Source organism: Callithrix jacchus, chromosome 13 (assembly GCF_049354715.1).
Source record: "Callithrix jacchus isolate 240 chromosome 13, calJac240_pri, whole genome shotgun sequence".
Classification (NCBI taxonomy): Eukaryota; Metazoa; Chordata; class Mammalia; order Primates; family Cebidae; genus Callithrix; species Callithrix jacchus.
This window is the reverse complement of record NC_133514.1, coordinates 59,649,136-59,665,099: the sequence shown is the minus strand read 5'-3', so window position 1 is coordinate 59,665,099 and position 15,964 is coordinate 59,649,136. Positions and strand designations below refer to the sequence as shown.

Genomic DNA, 15,964 nt, shown 5'->3' with positions numbered 1-15,964 from the left:
AAGTAAGAGGAGCTGAGGAAGACTTTTGAGTTCTTCTGCTTTTCCCCACCCCTCTCCACAACAAAGGGCCATGGAAATGTCACTTAGCCTCTATAGACCTCAAGTTTCCTCATATGTAAACTGACAATCTTGGACTAGGATTCTCTTCCAAATTATGTAATAAAATAGCTACATAAAAGGAAAGGGAAAAGAAGTGAGAGAAGAGAGAACTGGGAGGAGAAGAGTATTGCTGAGCTCAGCTCTCTTGCTAAAGAGGATTCATGGGGTGGGGCAGGAAGGAGGAGGGGATGAAATTAACCACTGGTGTGGCTTTCTAAGGTTTGTGTCAGTAAGATCAATGAAGGAAGAAATTAAGGTCTTGCTTAGTATGGGCAGTCTTCCAGGAGTGCCATGTCCCATTCTGGGGGCTCTGTGGTGTGGATGATGGGTGGGGCCTCAGAGGCCAAAGAGAAGGGCAGTTGGGAGGAGAAATGGGACTGGGGAAAATTGTTTCAAATTTCCTGTAATGGAAAAGCTACAGGAATTGGTCATCTAGATTTACAAATAGAATCTAATAAATAAAAGTTGGTTTTGGGTGTTTTTTTTCTTTTTAAAGCAGCTTGAAAGTCAAAGTATATGTTTTTAAAGAAGCATGAAAGTTCAGATGAGACTTAATGGCTTGTTCAGTTCATGAGATCATCTGCCATGAAATAAAATGTTTCTTTTCTCCATGCAGTGATCTCGTAACTCAAATATGGAAAAGCAACCTACACTATAATTTTCGGGCCTGGATCTGATTTTCAATAAGCTTCACCACACACCCCTCACAGAAAGCTCTTGTTTCTGGTGGATTCATTTCACCTCCTTTGTGAAAGCCTTAGAAGAAGGCAGTAAGCAGGGAAAATCAGCTATTTATAGGCATTTTTGACTAAAAGTGTCTGTTCAGCGTGCCATGGAATCCTTCCAAGAGGTAGGAGAACAGGAAACTATCTAAAATCAACTAGAAGGGTGGAGGAGTGTTACGGGGGAATGATTTTGCAGGGGAGTCATTTTCAGAAAGCTCAGGTTTCATTTGCAAACAAATGACAGTTAGTTTCACTGATACCCCTTGAGTTACAGATAAGCCTTCAAAACTTTTAATAGTTAAGGAGAGAAGACAAAGGCATAACATTTCCAAGGATTATAGGTAGTTGGATCCCTTTAAGGGACTTTGAAAGGAAAAGCCCTGTAGAAATGCCTCTCTCCCTACTTATTTACTGCCAAAGGGGATGCCAGCCAGATGGACGTCCCCAGAGGAGCTTAGACTGTAGGTGGCATTCACAGTGTGGACTGCAGGTCCTGGGGTGGCCTAACAGGGTCTTACAGTGCCCATCGATGATCTCTATCATCACGAATTTCCACTTTTATAACCAAAAATGGCAAGCCTATTTGCTCAAGTTTTCATAATTAAGAGATGTAGTTTCATTAAATGTATTAAACCCTTCCTGTGAACGCTGAATGCTTTCGTTTTTGCTGTTTTGTTGACATTGAGAAGCAGGCAAGGTAGACTGTAGACTGCCGAAAGCCTCAGTGTGGACAGAAGTTTGAAATTCCAATGGTTCTGTGAAGAGGTCCTGAGAGAGATCTGGCTTCAGGGTTCACCTGCTGTTTTGAATTTCTACAGCATTAGAAGAATTATATACCTGGCTTAGGGACTTTGGGCATGAGTAAAGAAGAGTGATGGCCAAGGGCGTTTGGCCATCTTCTATCAATGGTGGAAAAGCACCTATCAAGGTGCCTCAAAAAGCCTGGTTCTCCTAAGCCAATTAAAGAGGTGATGAAGGTGGATAGAGTTTCCTTGTACACAAGACCCATGGCTGTTATTACTAATTAAGCCTGTCCTGTGGACTTACCAGAGCTGTGTGGAGTAAGGCAGCAGGAGCTGGACAGACTTAAGGTATCAAAACAAAAGCAAGTGTGTTGTGTATGTTTGTTTGTGTGTGTGTGTGTGTGTGTGTGTGTGTGTGTGTGTGTCTGAATGAATAAACTAAAGCTTGAAGGAGCCAGAATTATATTCCATCAGCCAGTATAAAGCCATGGGAAAACCTGATCCACTGAGGCTGAGCTATCAAAAGATTGATCCACGTTGGTGCAGTGGCTCACAACTGTAATCCCAGCACTTTGGGAGGCCGAAGTGGGAAGATTGTTTGAGGCCAAAAGTTTAAGACCATCCTAGGCAAGAAAGTGAAACCCTGTCTCTATAAAAATTGTAAAAATTTAGCCGGTCATGGTGACGTGAGTCTGTAGGCCCAGCTACTCTGGAGGCTGAGGTGGGAAGGTCACTTGAGCCCAGGAGGTCAAGGCTGCAGTAGGCTGTGATCACACCACTGCACTCCAGCTTGGGTGACAAAGGGAAACCCTGTCTTTCAAAAAAGAAAAGAAAAAAAAAATGGACTCTTTGTGATCCTTTGGCCTTCGGACAAAAGTTTTCTGTGTTTAGTTGGCACACAGGGCAGTGAAGTTTTACACCTACGCCGTGATTAAGACCTACGGTCATCACATTGGAAAGGGCTTTTATTTACCACAGAATCAGACGTGTTCATTCCAACGCCAGCTTAATCAAAACTACGCTAAGTAAAATGTAGAGGAAAACATGGTATGGTACATGAAACATGAAAAAGAGATAAAACTTGTTACTGCTTGAGGATCTATAAACTCAGAACACTTCACACTCTATTTATCATTTAATTCTCAAATTTGTAGTTAAATTTGTTTCTAAGACCTGAAGCAAACGCAGCCATCTCATCACGCCCATTTTACAGGTGTAGAAATAGAAGTACTAAGTAGACGGAGCCCAAAGTCACGTAGGAAGCCAGCATCGATAAAGCTTGCAGTCTGTTTGAATCCCTTATTTTCATCTATTAGGCTCTGCTGCCCCCTTCAGTAAATGCAATGAGAAAGTAAGCCTTACAGTTCCCTAGAACTGGGTTACTGAAAGTGCAGTTCTTGGATTGATCACTCAGAATCACCCCATATCTATGAAATCAGAATCTCCTGGGTTGGTGCCAGAGATCCTCATTTTACAGACATTCTCAAGGTGATTCTTGTGCACATAAGGTTAAAGAACCGTTACCTCTAAATATTCAATGATAGAGCGAGTAGCCATACACATATATGATTCTTTACAGGCATACATGTGATATTATTATGTCCATGTGTGCCCATATTGACGCCACTTTACATTGTTTCATGTAGCATTTCCAACTTTAGAGATAAATCCTTTCCAACCAGTTACTTTTACGTGTTGGAGGTAATAACTATGACATTAGCTTGTAGCTCTTAGGGGATCCTGTGCACTATTCCTCTCGGATTCTCTGCAGGTCCTCGCATTTAATATATTTGGTCCCATGATCCCGTTGTCCCAAAACTCAATTCCTACCTGTCACACCATACATATTTCATACACAAATATATATAAAATAAAGTTTGGCCTTTGCAAATATGGTAGCAGGTATGTTAATTTTTATCCTAGGGAAGTAAGGTGAGGGATGCTGACTTCAAAGGAGTGGAAGATGCTGGAAAGGTTCACGCTGTCTTCAAAATCTAAGCAGGGCTCTGAGCGAATTCCCTAAAAATCACATATCCTAATGCGTTCTCCTCCATGTGTCTCCCTTTGCTAAGTGGTTTAACATGATGCAGAAAAAACTCATCTATAAAAGCAGAAACATACCCATTTCTTTTCTTTAGAAGTTAAAATAAATAGCAGGCAATTATTTAGTTAATCTTCGCCTCTTATGAGACTTTTGAGTCACAAACTTGCTTCAACTCTAACTTTCAGATAATGCCCCTTCTCCCTTTGCTTCCTTGTGTCTTGGCCCCATTGCCGTAAAAGGATGTTATAAGAATGGATACAACATAATGGGAACAGAACAGCGCTTGTAGCCAGGCAGTGAGCCTGTGAGTGCCAGGTTCCACTGACAAGATGACTGATCTCATTGAGTAATTTCCTTACTGTTTTCCTCTTTCAAAAAACTAAGTTGGACTAAATAATTTCAAAACTTTCTTTTATAAGGAGATTATTAGATGAAAAATAGGTAGGTAGGAAGATACAATGTCTGCATTGCAGGGAGATTAGTGTGAATGGGAAGCAATACCAGATGTCCAGGAGGTTCTACTCTTCTAAAACTGACATTTTAAGGGGAAAACATTCAACTCTGCCTGGTTCTTTAATTATATATCTTATAATTTTAGAGCCTTGGAAAATTAAATCAGGGAGGAGTTAGACAATCTTGCAAGTGTATATTAAATTGTGATTAAAAGAATTAAGGAGAGCAAAAGTCATTTCCTTTTACGATTGTTGGATTTCCCTGTATTAAGGGAACCAAAACCTCTTTCTTCTTACACCTGGGAAGCAGGACATCCCTAACTAGTCTGCACTAATGGTCCAAGGTGAAGTTCAATATAATCACTGGAAAAGCAAAGTAATGAATTTTCCACTAACGTCTGTGAAAAATCTGTTTCTCCACTTCATAGTCACTCTTCTTCCATGGACTTTGTGAAATGGCACTGTTAAAATGGATCTGAGTTCAAGAATCAGAGATCAAAATAGTATAAATGCATATTTTAGAAGTATTGTTACAGGGATACCTATACTATGCTGTGTGTATATGAACCTGCACACATGCACCAGGCATGCAGTAACCCTAGGCTCACATACTTCTGCTTCATAGGCAGTTCTGTGATATCACAAGCCTGATTTTTGTGGGAAATTTCCTAATTCTGTGAAGCAATGAATAGAAACTCCAGTTGATAGAAACCGGTGAAAAAAATACACAAAAGAAAAGACCTACACAAAAGAAAAGACCTACATATCCAGAAAATTCATTTTGTAAATATATCTTAGAAATGGAAAAAAAAAAAGCAGGCATATTGCTAGACTTTAGCAGATGAAACAAAGAGTTTTTAATGAGAGTCCTAAATATTCCTACATTTAAAAGATCAGGGAATCAGAAGAGGTCTTTCCTTAATCATGTGAATGCCCCCAAAGACAAAAAAAATAAAAAACAGTAAAAACAAGAATTTGGTTAAAAGTAACAGTAAGAGTATTTTTTACACGATATTTTCTCCTTTACCTCTGTTGATTGTATAACAGTAATTAATTAATTCTTTATATTATTAACTTTTAGTTTACAAACATAGGGGACTCAGTTGAATATAAAGAAATCACTCATTGAAAAAAAATTAATGCAATTCCCTATTGTGGTTTCAGTTTAAGAATTTGGAAAAACACTTAACTATGCATTTACCAAAATAAGGTGAAAAAATATTCTCCCTGTGCAATAATCCGCTAAGACAGATTGTTGTCTTTGAACCTAAAACCAAAGTGGTGGAAAACATAATTGAATTACAAATTAAAGTCAGCTTGGCAATATTGCATATATTTTTTAGCAGTTTCTAAAAAACATGACACAAAAGACCAATGTGTTCTACAATTCACAAATCACTGGCTAAAATTGTGTAATGCTGTGATCTCAAATGGGCCAGAGACTGTGGGTGAATGGTTCTCTTAAAGAATGGTGAATGATTACCTTGATTTACTGTCTTTAATTTGCAGTCAAGCAAACTATCTTCTAAGAAGAATGGAAAAGGGGAAATGAAATCCACTGGCCACTGAGAGATTCAAGGCTAGTTTTTCTTTCACTCTGCTCACTAATGCTATGCCTTTAATTAGTAGATTGAAATTCTGTGAGATCAGAAAGTGTGTGTTACAGGCAGAAAACCTGACTGTGGCTAACCAAGCACTTTGGTGTTGCCAAAAATATCTTTAGCAAACAATGAAACTACAGGCCAAGCATAATAAAGTTTCTTTAATGACTTCCAAGAGGGCTTTCCTATATATTTTTGATCTTCCCTTTACTACCAACGAGTCTTTCTGGACTCCTGCTTTCTCACAGTGTTTTGTCAATTGTTTTTTTCCCTCAATTAATTGGACATGGCAATAGTGAGAATAACAGAGAATCAGAGAGAGAGAATTAACAGGATTCTGCTGCTGATCACTGATTCCACATTCAACGTTAGCACCAGGCAGGAGCAATCTCATCTTTCTATGAATGAAGAGGGGCATCTCTACCAAGATCAGTGAAAACCAGGGTGAAGATTGTGTAAACCTAATAGGAAATCCATTCAGGAAACTTGACATTCACTTGCTGGATTATTAAGGCAATTTAAATTAAAAATAAAGAAAATCATCAATGAATGTGGTGGATGGGATTTTAGAAAAAGGCAGCAAAGAAACATCCCAGCAGCCAAAGTCATTAGCAGAACTGTTCAGCACTTTCATAAATTGCATGTAAAGTAGTTTTAATTGAATTAGGAGACTTAAGATTGTTCTAACACAAGAGGGAGGAAAAACTCAGCCTGGGAAGTAAAACTCCCACTGGGCAAAGATGGAAATAATCTTGAACAGATTACTGAAAAAAATAATTTTACCTGTATTTAAAAGATCCTGGATTCATGCTTGCTATGAATGCTTCCTCAGTGATCTTGTGCAGTGCCTTATTTAAACAGATCCCCATCCCCCAAAAGAGCAATCATCCATAAATTTTAATTTTGCAAAGGAACACTAAGTATTCAGAATCCTGGTCCTGGAAAACAACCGATCACATTTCAATCACCAGCCATATAATGTCCTCTAACAGCACCTAGCAGATCTGAGATCATGTGTCAAAGATTTTAAAAAGCCCTTGTGGAGACACAGATTTGTAGGTTCCTGATGTCTCCACCTGCTTTTTTACTGTCTGTACATACATTAGTTTGTCAGCTCTTTCAGTCTTATTAGCCATTATTTAGAGGAGAAATAAAATCACAAATATTACCCCTTTCTTTCCCTACCACAAAAACCATCCAAACCAACAACACACTAGTATCAAATACAAAGTAATAAAAGAGTTATACCCAAACCTGGTCAGTCCTTCCATTTCTCGAAACTTGCACACAAACTGAAGAAACCCACTCAGCCTTAAAAAGGTCGATCATTTTGCTTTCCTAAAATTTCATCTCTGGGAGTGCTTTCCTTCTCAGTCTGTCTTGCTCTCTCTCTCGCTCCCTCTGTCTCTCTCTCTCCACTTCTACCGGGGAGAGAGCGTTTTGTTTCCCTTTTCCTGTTTCTACCGGCTGGATGAATGCAAAATACACGGTTTGAAGGGATTTTTCTTTTAGGTTAACAGTTGGAAATCTAAAATCTTGCTCTTCTGAATGGCTTTACATGTCAGTGGCTCAACACATAACGTTAACATAAAGAACCAAGAATTCTGCTTTTTAAAAGCAAAAACAAACAACAACAAAAACCACCTTCTAATCTATCTCTGAACCTCTTCCTATTTTATTTAATTAACTATTAAGCACTTACCCTGAGATGTGCCATAAATGCTTTATTCCAAATGTATAAGAGCCAACCACATCTCAACTGAGAATTAAACAGTTTTAATGTCTTCAAATCCATGTTCCTGCTCCCAACCCTAATACAGACAGTCACTGGCAGCGGTACAATAGTTCTAAACAGCAGACATCTGATTCTTGACATTTAAAAATAACAATATTGGAAAAAGAGGAGTCTTTTTTTTTTAATTAACTACGGACAGCTTGTGAGTAAGCACATATCACTCATAATACAATTGACTGTATTAACTGGAACTTCCAATGATTTCAAGCTACAGTATTTGATTCCTAAGTCAATGTCAGGCAGAGGCTAAATAACTATAGACTTCTCATTTTCTATAGAATCATGGCAATGGCCCAAATTAAGCTAATTCTGAGTGATAATTCTGCAAAGAGAGAATCAGAGGTTTGCTAATATTTAGACTTTATTATTGGTAATTATGAATTTCATCTTTGTTAGTCTTGAATCAAATTAGAGATGTAATCAGTCATTTCATTGTTAATCTGATTTGACATCCATGCCCTCTTAACTTCTCACACACATATGAGGTCAAATGCGCACATATATTTACCGCAAAAGAAATCAAGTAATAAAATAAAAAAGACGCACTCATATCAATTTCTGAAGCATATTATGGAGTTGGACAGATTTGTGATCAAGTACTAGCTCCCCATTTACTGTTTATGTGTTCCTGGGCAAATGATTTAGGCATTTGTGCCTGTTTTGTTGTCTGTAAAACTAAAGTAACTAATACTCTATGAAGTTGTTTTGAGTACTTAATGAGATATACACAGTTTCTGGCACATAATAGATATTTGATATGCACTGCCTCCTCCCACTGCTTTGTATTTTGAGAGAGTAGAGATTGGGCATAGTAAATGAATACAGACTTTGAAGGCAGATAAATCAGTTTCAACCCAACACGTTGTGACATACTAGCTGTGTGTCCTTGGGCAAGTTACTTACCCTAATTTACGAAAACTTAGCTTCTTCAACTGTGAAATATCTCTAGAATTTTAAAGAGCAAATTGGATATAGATAACATCTGAAAAACATATAGTAGGCATCTCTGAAATGTGAGTCCCGGGACTTCCAACTCTTGCGAATAGTTCTAATTAGAACCCTGACACATGTAATTTATGAGTTTGAAATGGGCACTGAGATTGTACACCTTCTAGACCAAGTGCCTCATTTTCTAGCAGAGGAAGAAGGCCCAGAGAGCTGAAAGAATGGTTCCAGGTCATGTTACTAGTTAGCGGCAAATAAGGACTAGAACGCTCCTGGAACTAGTAGAATAGTGCTTTGCCCACTAAATCTCTAACATTGAAGTTAAACCCATTTGTAAATCTAGCTTCAATATTAGTTGGCAATTAAGGCAAACAGAGCTGAAAAAGACAAAAAAAAAAAAAAAAAAAAAAAAAAAGGGACTCCAAAGAAACTCTCTCTCCCTCTCTGTTTTTCCAAATTTACTTCTCAGAATGAGCCTATAAATGAAATTCTTCCCTTGGAGCTAGCTGCAGCGGGCTTACCCTATCTTCCTGAGCAGAGCCTGCATAGGATGGCAGATTCTCTTTTCATTTCCTAGAAGCAAGAAGGGAGCAGAAGCCCAGTTCTTAGGAGGTGTTTTGTGTTCTGCTCTGGCCCCATGTGAATGTGTGGTTCTTTCTTCCTTTCTTTACGGCATCTCTTCAGCCCCAGCACATGGGATGGGAGGTGTACACTGTTTTACATTTAATTCATTTACTAATATACTACCTCCCCACATTGAACTATAGATTTTTCCTAGTTTAAACGCCTTGCATAAAATAGGAACTTAATAAATTCAATATCTATTCATAAAGATTAACTTGGAGTTTAGTTTATACTTAAAAGGTTGAACTAGGTTGGTTAATTATTGCTCAGTGTAGGACAGAATATGTTAAACTGTTTTCAACCTTTCAATAATTTCAGAATTAAAAACAAAGGTGCTTTGGGTATCAAAGTTAGATTAGCTATTACTCTGGGGAAGAAGGGAAGTAAAAGGGATTAACACAAAGATGTGTGTGATCCGTTGTAATTAATGTTTTAGTTCTGTAGCTGGGTGATGTATAAATGGGTGTTTTAGCTTTTTCTTTATGCCTTTCTGCAAACCTCAAATGTTTCATTAAAAAAGTGGCTTGAAGAAGGCAAATAATTTGAAAATAGAATTTCCAAGTCTTTATAGTAGGAGATCCAATAATGCTACTATACTAAATCCCATACTTACGCCATTAAGATTTCATTCTCATTTTACTGAAAAACTTTAATATTTTCTTCTTGCTCACTATTTTTCAGGCCCTTGTTTCAGGTCTGTGCTAGGGCATATTAGAAAGAGCTTGGTGTTGGCATCAAACAGACCGGAGTCTAAATCTCAGTTCTACAACCTCCAGATCATGGGGCTTTAAATCACTTGATATTTCTAAGTGTCAGTTTCTCCTCTTATAAAAATAGAGTATTATTATATTTAGCAATCTCAGGATTATTACAAAGATTAAATAAAATAAGAAACGTGAACACATTTGCTATAGCATCTGGTACATACTAGATTTTCAATTAATATCACTTTACTTCTTTCTTTCCTTATCCTTTGACTTTTCACCACTGAGATTTTGACTCCAAAAAGGTATGAAAAAGAAAGAAAAGTGAACCTAAGGTAGGAAGGACATAGGCATCTAGGCAAATACAATGAAAACATTTCATTACTATCAAAGACTCATGCTAGATCCATACACAGCATGCTTTACTCTGACACTTCTCATCTAATCTCATTATTACTTATTTAAGTGTAGGCTTTTTTTTCTTTCAATTTGTTTTGTTTTTGCCACTGGTCATAGAACCTTTGCAGACAAAATGTGTGGTACTCTAGGGCTTTCGTCTCTTTACAACTTACTTTTCTCAAGACAGATATCCTTGTCGAATTACTTTCCTTTCAGTGGTGGATGAGCTTTATGTTTCTAGAGCTTTCAGTTGCAACCTTCATAATGGCCATTTCTCTAAGTTAAGAGACTGGGTTCTCCTTCCATCTCTGCCACATGCTAACTAACGGTTTAACCCACTAAGTATTTACCTTTCTTTCTGTCTACTTTTTCACACGCTAAGTGAATTAAGTGATACTTCAGTTCTAAAATTTTTATTTTAGTTTAGTTTTTCATTCTACTTTAAGTTCGGGGGTACATATGCAGATCGTGCAGGATTGTTACATAGGTATTGAAAATTGTTATGTTTTAAAATTGCTATGGTTCTTGATAACTTATTAATATGTAGTGACCTTATGGGAAATTAGGCAATACCACCCTCAGTGGGAAATACTGACCACATAATTGTGTGTTGTCTGTGAAAACTGTGCATGTGCTGGTGACTTCTTCTGAACTCTGAGAACAGGCTCTGGCACTGCCCTTGTACAGGGACTGCCAGCTTGGGGGTATTCTCAGGGATTGGTGGGGGCATTCCCAAGGGAGCCAGATTTGTGAGGAGGAGTTCAAAGGGAGCAAAAAAGATGAAATCCTCAAAGGAAGAATTTTTCTTTGCATTTCTTCTTAAGGTGGGAGTGTAAAATGGGAGTGGGTATGTTATACTTTTATAGCTCAGTATTTTTTTTTTTTTTTAAAGATTGTGCTAGCAGGAGATAATAGAAGAAAAGACACTCTGAAAAAGGAAAAGATGAGGGTTCTTCTTATGGAAAAATGTGTCTTTGGAAAAATTATAATACTACAGAAATAAGTCAGGGAAGAAAGTGACCTCTCTCCTATATTTTTATCCAGGTAACATCTGGTTTCAGTGAACTGGAGGAAAACACAAGGAGACAGTGGCAGGGAAGAGCAGCCTGCCATGGCTCTGTAAGTGTGTGGGATTTACATGTTGACACTAATTGTATTTTACTGCTCTGATCCTTCCCCTTTTTCCTCCTACTCTCTGTTGTCCTGGGTCTCTGCAGCTGTGCTTGTCAGGTCCCCAAACTGGCTAGCTCCCCACCTCCTCTGGGCACAGGGCGTCTTCCTGATTTGCTGTGCCCTCGGGGTGGAAGCTCAGGTCGGGGTTTAGTGATGGTGATGGTGATGACCATCACAGTGTTCTAACATAGCTTCAGGCAGGATTTCACAGTGAAAACCACACAAAACCCTGAATAGATCTAATTAAACTCTTTCCAAAAGTCAAAAGATCATCGTTAATTTTTTTAATTAAAGGAAGGTGGACTTATTTTAAAATTCTCTGTGGATTTCCCTTTCCTCTCCTTCCCATCCCTATGATCCCTCGGACAAAAGAGGAACACCATAGTAACTCCTTGCCTTTACATAGGAGTGCTTTTCAAAGCACTTGGATATCTAGTATCTTAAGTTAACCCAATGAAGTCGGTAGCATTTGTTCCTTTGCATTTTCCCGATAGGCTCATATCTTAATAGAAAAATCAGAGTAGTGCCAAGACTAGAACCAGGAGGCTCATATCTTAATAGATAATTCAGAGTAGTGCCATGACTAGATCCAGGAGAAGTGCCCACACAACCAAGCCAGGTACTACTTGTAAGCCTCCATCATTGACAGAAATGGTACCTGCAAGTACTGGCAGGAGCGTTCTTGCTGACATGACTCGGACTTCACCATGGCCTGGTCCATGTTCACCGAGGCCTTCTGGTACACCTCCCGGGCCCGGCTCACGGTGAGCGTGGAGGACCAGGCACTCTTCTTCAGCAGAGGGGTGTCCAGGCTGACGGGCAGGTTGGCGCAGGTGGAGCACTTAACGTCATTGTTGCTCCGGGAGGCCTTCACTGCCTGCTCACTGATGGTGTTGTAGGCCTCCATGAAGTACTGCGAGGCCGAGCGGTCGGGGCACCTGCCCATGGTCATCACGCCCGAGGGGGTGTGGTAGATGCACATGTCGCCATCGAGGTTGTCGTCCGAGCTCCACCAGCCCGGGGAGGTGCTGGGCCGGGCCTTGGGCTCCGCGCGCCGCTCCTTGCTCTTGCTGCGCTTGCCATAGCGCACAGCCTGCGCCTCGTCGGGGCTGGCCTTGCCCCCGTTGACGCTGCCCTTGGACGGCCCCTCCAGGGAGTGCGACTTGGTGAAGAGCTTCTGGACCGAGTGCACCAGGTGGCGGATGCGGCCGGGGCTGTCGCTGCGGTGCTCCACGGCCGTGCGCTTGTACTGAAGCGTGTGGTAGCCATCGCGGCTGAGTGGCAGCTGCCGCTCGAACTGATCCAGCAGGTTGGCGGGGATGCGGTTCGCCTTGGTGGCCAGGGTGCGCGGCACCAGGGCGCACTCGTCCTTCAGCTCCTGCTGCGAGGTGTAGTGCCTGCGGGGGAAGGTGCTGCTGGCCAGCGGGTCGCTGAAGGGGCCCACACACTCAGCCTGGAAGGAGTTCCGCTGGGTGTAGTATGGGTGGTCCGCGGGGTGGTGCTCCACCGGGCTCAGCAGGTAGGGCTTGCGGTCAGAGTGGTGCGACAGCGAGTCACAGGCCGAGTCGCAGGTGACCCCGTGGTGATGGCTGCGGCTGCCTGATAGACCTTTCATTGCTGAAGGGAAACAGCCGCCGGGGTCATGGACACCCGGGAGTCAGGTTCCAGACCCGTCTCGGGCAGAGATCTGGGGGAATGAAGAAAAGAGGGCAAAGTCGTTAATATTTATCTTAGAAATTAGGTATAGTACTTTACAGAGTCTTGCTTTGTTGCCCAGGCTAGAGTGTAGGGGCCAGATCTCTGCTTCCTGCACTCTCCATCTCCTCCACGACAGCCTCCCGAGTAGCTAGGACTGCAGGCAGGCACCACCAAGCCTGGCTAATTTTTTGTAGAGACGAGGTCTCACTATACTGTCCAGGCTTGGTCTTGAACTCCTGGCCTCAAGCAGTCCTCTCTCCTTGGCCTCCCTAAGTGCTGGGATTACAGGCACGAACCATTCCACAGGCCTGATATTGATCTTTTGAGGGTGCCATCTGCCATTGCATTCATTTTTTGGTAGAAGTACTTATAAGTGTTCCTAAAAACAGCTTGAATGCATTATTGGAAAAGCTCTGTTATCTGTATGGGGCAGGAAAGCTGACTCCAAAACCTGTAGGGAGAGAAGGAGGTAAAGCTAGAAATTTAGGAAAAGGAGAGTGGGTATGGTGTTTCATGCCTGTAATCCCAGCACTTTGGGAGGCTGAGGTAGGCAGATCACCTGCAGTCAGGAGTTCAAGATCACCCTGGCCAACATGATGAAACCCCATCTTTATTAAAAATATAAAAATTAGCCGGGCGTGGTGGTGGGCACCTGTAATCCCAGCTACTTGGGAGGCTGAGGCAGGAGAATTGCTTAAACCCTGGAGGTGGAGGTTGCAGTGAGGTGAGATCATGCCACTGCACTCCAGCCTGGGCGACAGAGTGAAACCCCTGCTCAAAAAAAATAATAAAAATAAAAAAAATAAAAATAAAAATAAATAAAACCACCTAGGAAACGGAAACTATATTTTAAAAAGCCAAATCTTTTAAAAATTATTTGAAAGAATAACTCCTTCCCTCTATGACTTCAATAACTGGATGTATCTTTCTCTTGCTTCTCGGGTCTTACTATTTGACAGCGTTTTTGCCTGTTGCCCAGGCTGGAGTGCAATGGCGTGATCTCGGCTCACTGCAACCTCGGTCTCCTGGGTTCAAGTGATTCTCCTGCCCCTGTCACCCAAGTAGCTGGGATTACAAGTACCTGCCACCATGGCTAGCTAATTTTGGTATTTTTAGTAGAGACGAGGTTTTACCATGTCGGTCAGGCTGGTCTCTACATGCTAATCATTAAAGATAGAACCAGAGAGGGACTCAGTTCCTCTGGGAAACCTTTGCTGGTCCTCCTGGCCGAGAGAATTAGTTCCTCTCTTGTGTTTCTACCACAACTGAAACTCACTCCCCAGAACCTACAGAGTTGTTTGGGTCAGGATCTCTCTTCTGGCTTACGTTCCTTGCCACCTAGTCTATCTATTAGCCAGCTTATACACTCCCACCTAGTGACGATCCAGCCATTAGGCGCATAGTCATAGCACTCTGTAAATGTGAATGAAAATGTGAGTTAAAAACGAGATAAATAATAGAAGCCAATGGCACCTTGTATCTTTAAGATGTATCTGTCTTCTGTTACATGCCTTCCTTTTTGAATGCTGCAGGAACAACTTCACCACACAATCTCCCCAGGTTAATCAGAGCAGGAAAAAGTAAAGATATGGCAAATAAATCAGAAATGCAGAGAAAATCTGCCCAGGTATTTCTGTCAACTGAGGGTCAAGAGCTTCCTCTAAACAAACTGAGAGAACAAATAAGCTTGACTTGGCTAATTTGAGGATCAAGTATCTCTTCTTCCTAGTTTAAGGTTTCTGGTTGAATGTTTATACACAGGACCAGGTGTGGTGGCTCATGTGTGTAATCCCAGCGCTTTGGGAGGTCAAGGTGGGAGAATCACTTGAGACCAGGAGTTTGAGACCAGCTGGACAACATAGTGGAACCCAGTCTCTACAAAACATTTTAAAAAATTAGCTGGGGGTGGTGGCGAATGCCTGTAGTCCCAGCTACTCAAGTGGGGAGAGGATTGCTTGAGCCCAGAAGGTTGTGGCTGCAGTGAGTCGTGAATGTACCCTACACTTCAGCCTGGGAGATAGAATGAGACTCTGTCTCAAAAAGAAAAAAAAAACGTTAATAGACAATGGGAAAATGACCAAAGGACGGCCCTTGAAAAGTTCTTAGTGACATGAGTGAAGGGCCCCACACCTAATAGCTCAGACTCAGGAAAAAGTCACTCATGCATATCCCACATAGGGTAACTCAGTCCATTTCCAAGCTCGAATCTTCCGGAGCTTTAGTAAGTAACAGGGGCTGCTATTCCACCAGGCAGAGTATTTTCTTTGGACTCTAAAACAGTGTTGGAGTCAGTGCCTGATCAAGTTCCCACTGAGAGCCTAATTTTCTTTCAAGACTTCCTATAATACAAAAATTGCCATATAAAGAGTCATCCTGGAAAGCCAATGTGACTCTTTAAAATATCACTGATGTCATCTCAGATATTCCTAGAGAGACAGATATGTGGTTTAATTAAGAAACAAAACATATAGGGCTGGGCATGGTGACTCAGGCCTGCAACACCAGCACTTTGGGAGGCCAAGGCAGGCGGATCATCTGAAGTCAGGAGTTCGAGACCAGCCTAGCCAACATAGTGACACGTTATCTCTATTAAAAATACAAAAATTAGCTGGGCGTGATGGTGGGCACCTGTAATCCCAGCTACTCAGGAGACTGAGGTGGAAAATCACTTGAACCCAGGAGGTAGAGGTTGTGGTAAGCTGAGATCGTGTCACTGTACTCCAGCCTGGGTGACAGAGGGAAATTTCATCTCAAAAAAAAAATATATATATAAAACATCCACACTTGGCCTCATGAAAAAAGATGTTTGAGAGGCCATGTCTTTTCTATTCCATGGGACATACTGCATCCGGGAGCCCATGACAATGTTGGCAATCTCTATCCATGCTTTGTGAAGCTCCTTTCTTCCCCCTGTCTCCCAGTTTCTGGACTGACCATTCAGGAATAATGATGAAAGGTTTTA

The 15,964-nt window shown here is 41.1% G+C and overlaps 1 protein-coding gene across 27 annotated transcripts in view; it reads right to left on the bottom strand.

Moving 5' to 3' along the window:
- The window catches only part of DLGAP1 (DLG associated protein 1), a 1,035,773-nt gene that overhangs the window by 368,592 nt on the left and 651,217 nt on the right, over positions 1–15,964 (bottom strand). For 13 of the 27 annotated variants that reach the window (XM_035269693.3, XM_035269689.3, XM_035269699.3 and 10 more), the window contains one exon: positions 11,963–12,991. In XM_035269693.3, coding sequence (XP_035125584.1) covers positions 11,963–12,919 — 957 coding nt within the window. In that variant the 5' untranslated portion in view covers positions 12,920–12,991. Of the gene's footprint in view, positions 1–6,912; positions 7,081–7,366; positions 7,514–11,962; positions 12,992–15,964 lie in introns of those variants that run through there. The other 14 variants (XM_054243570.2, XM_054243571.2, XM_035269703.3 and 11 more) reach the window with 3 other exon arrangements.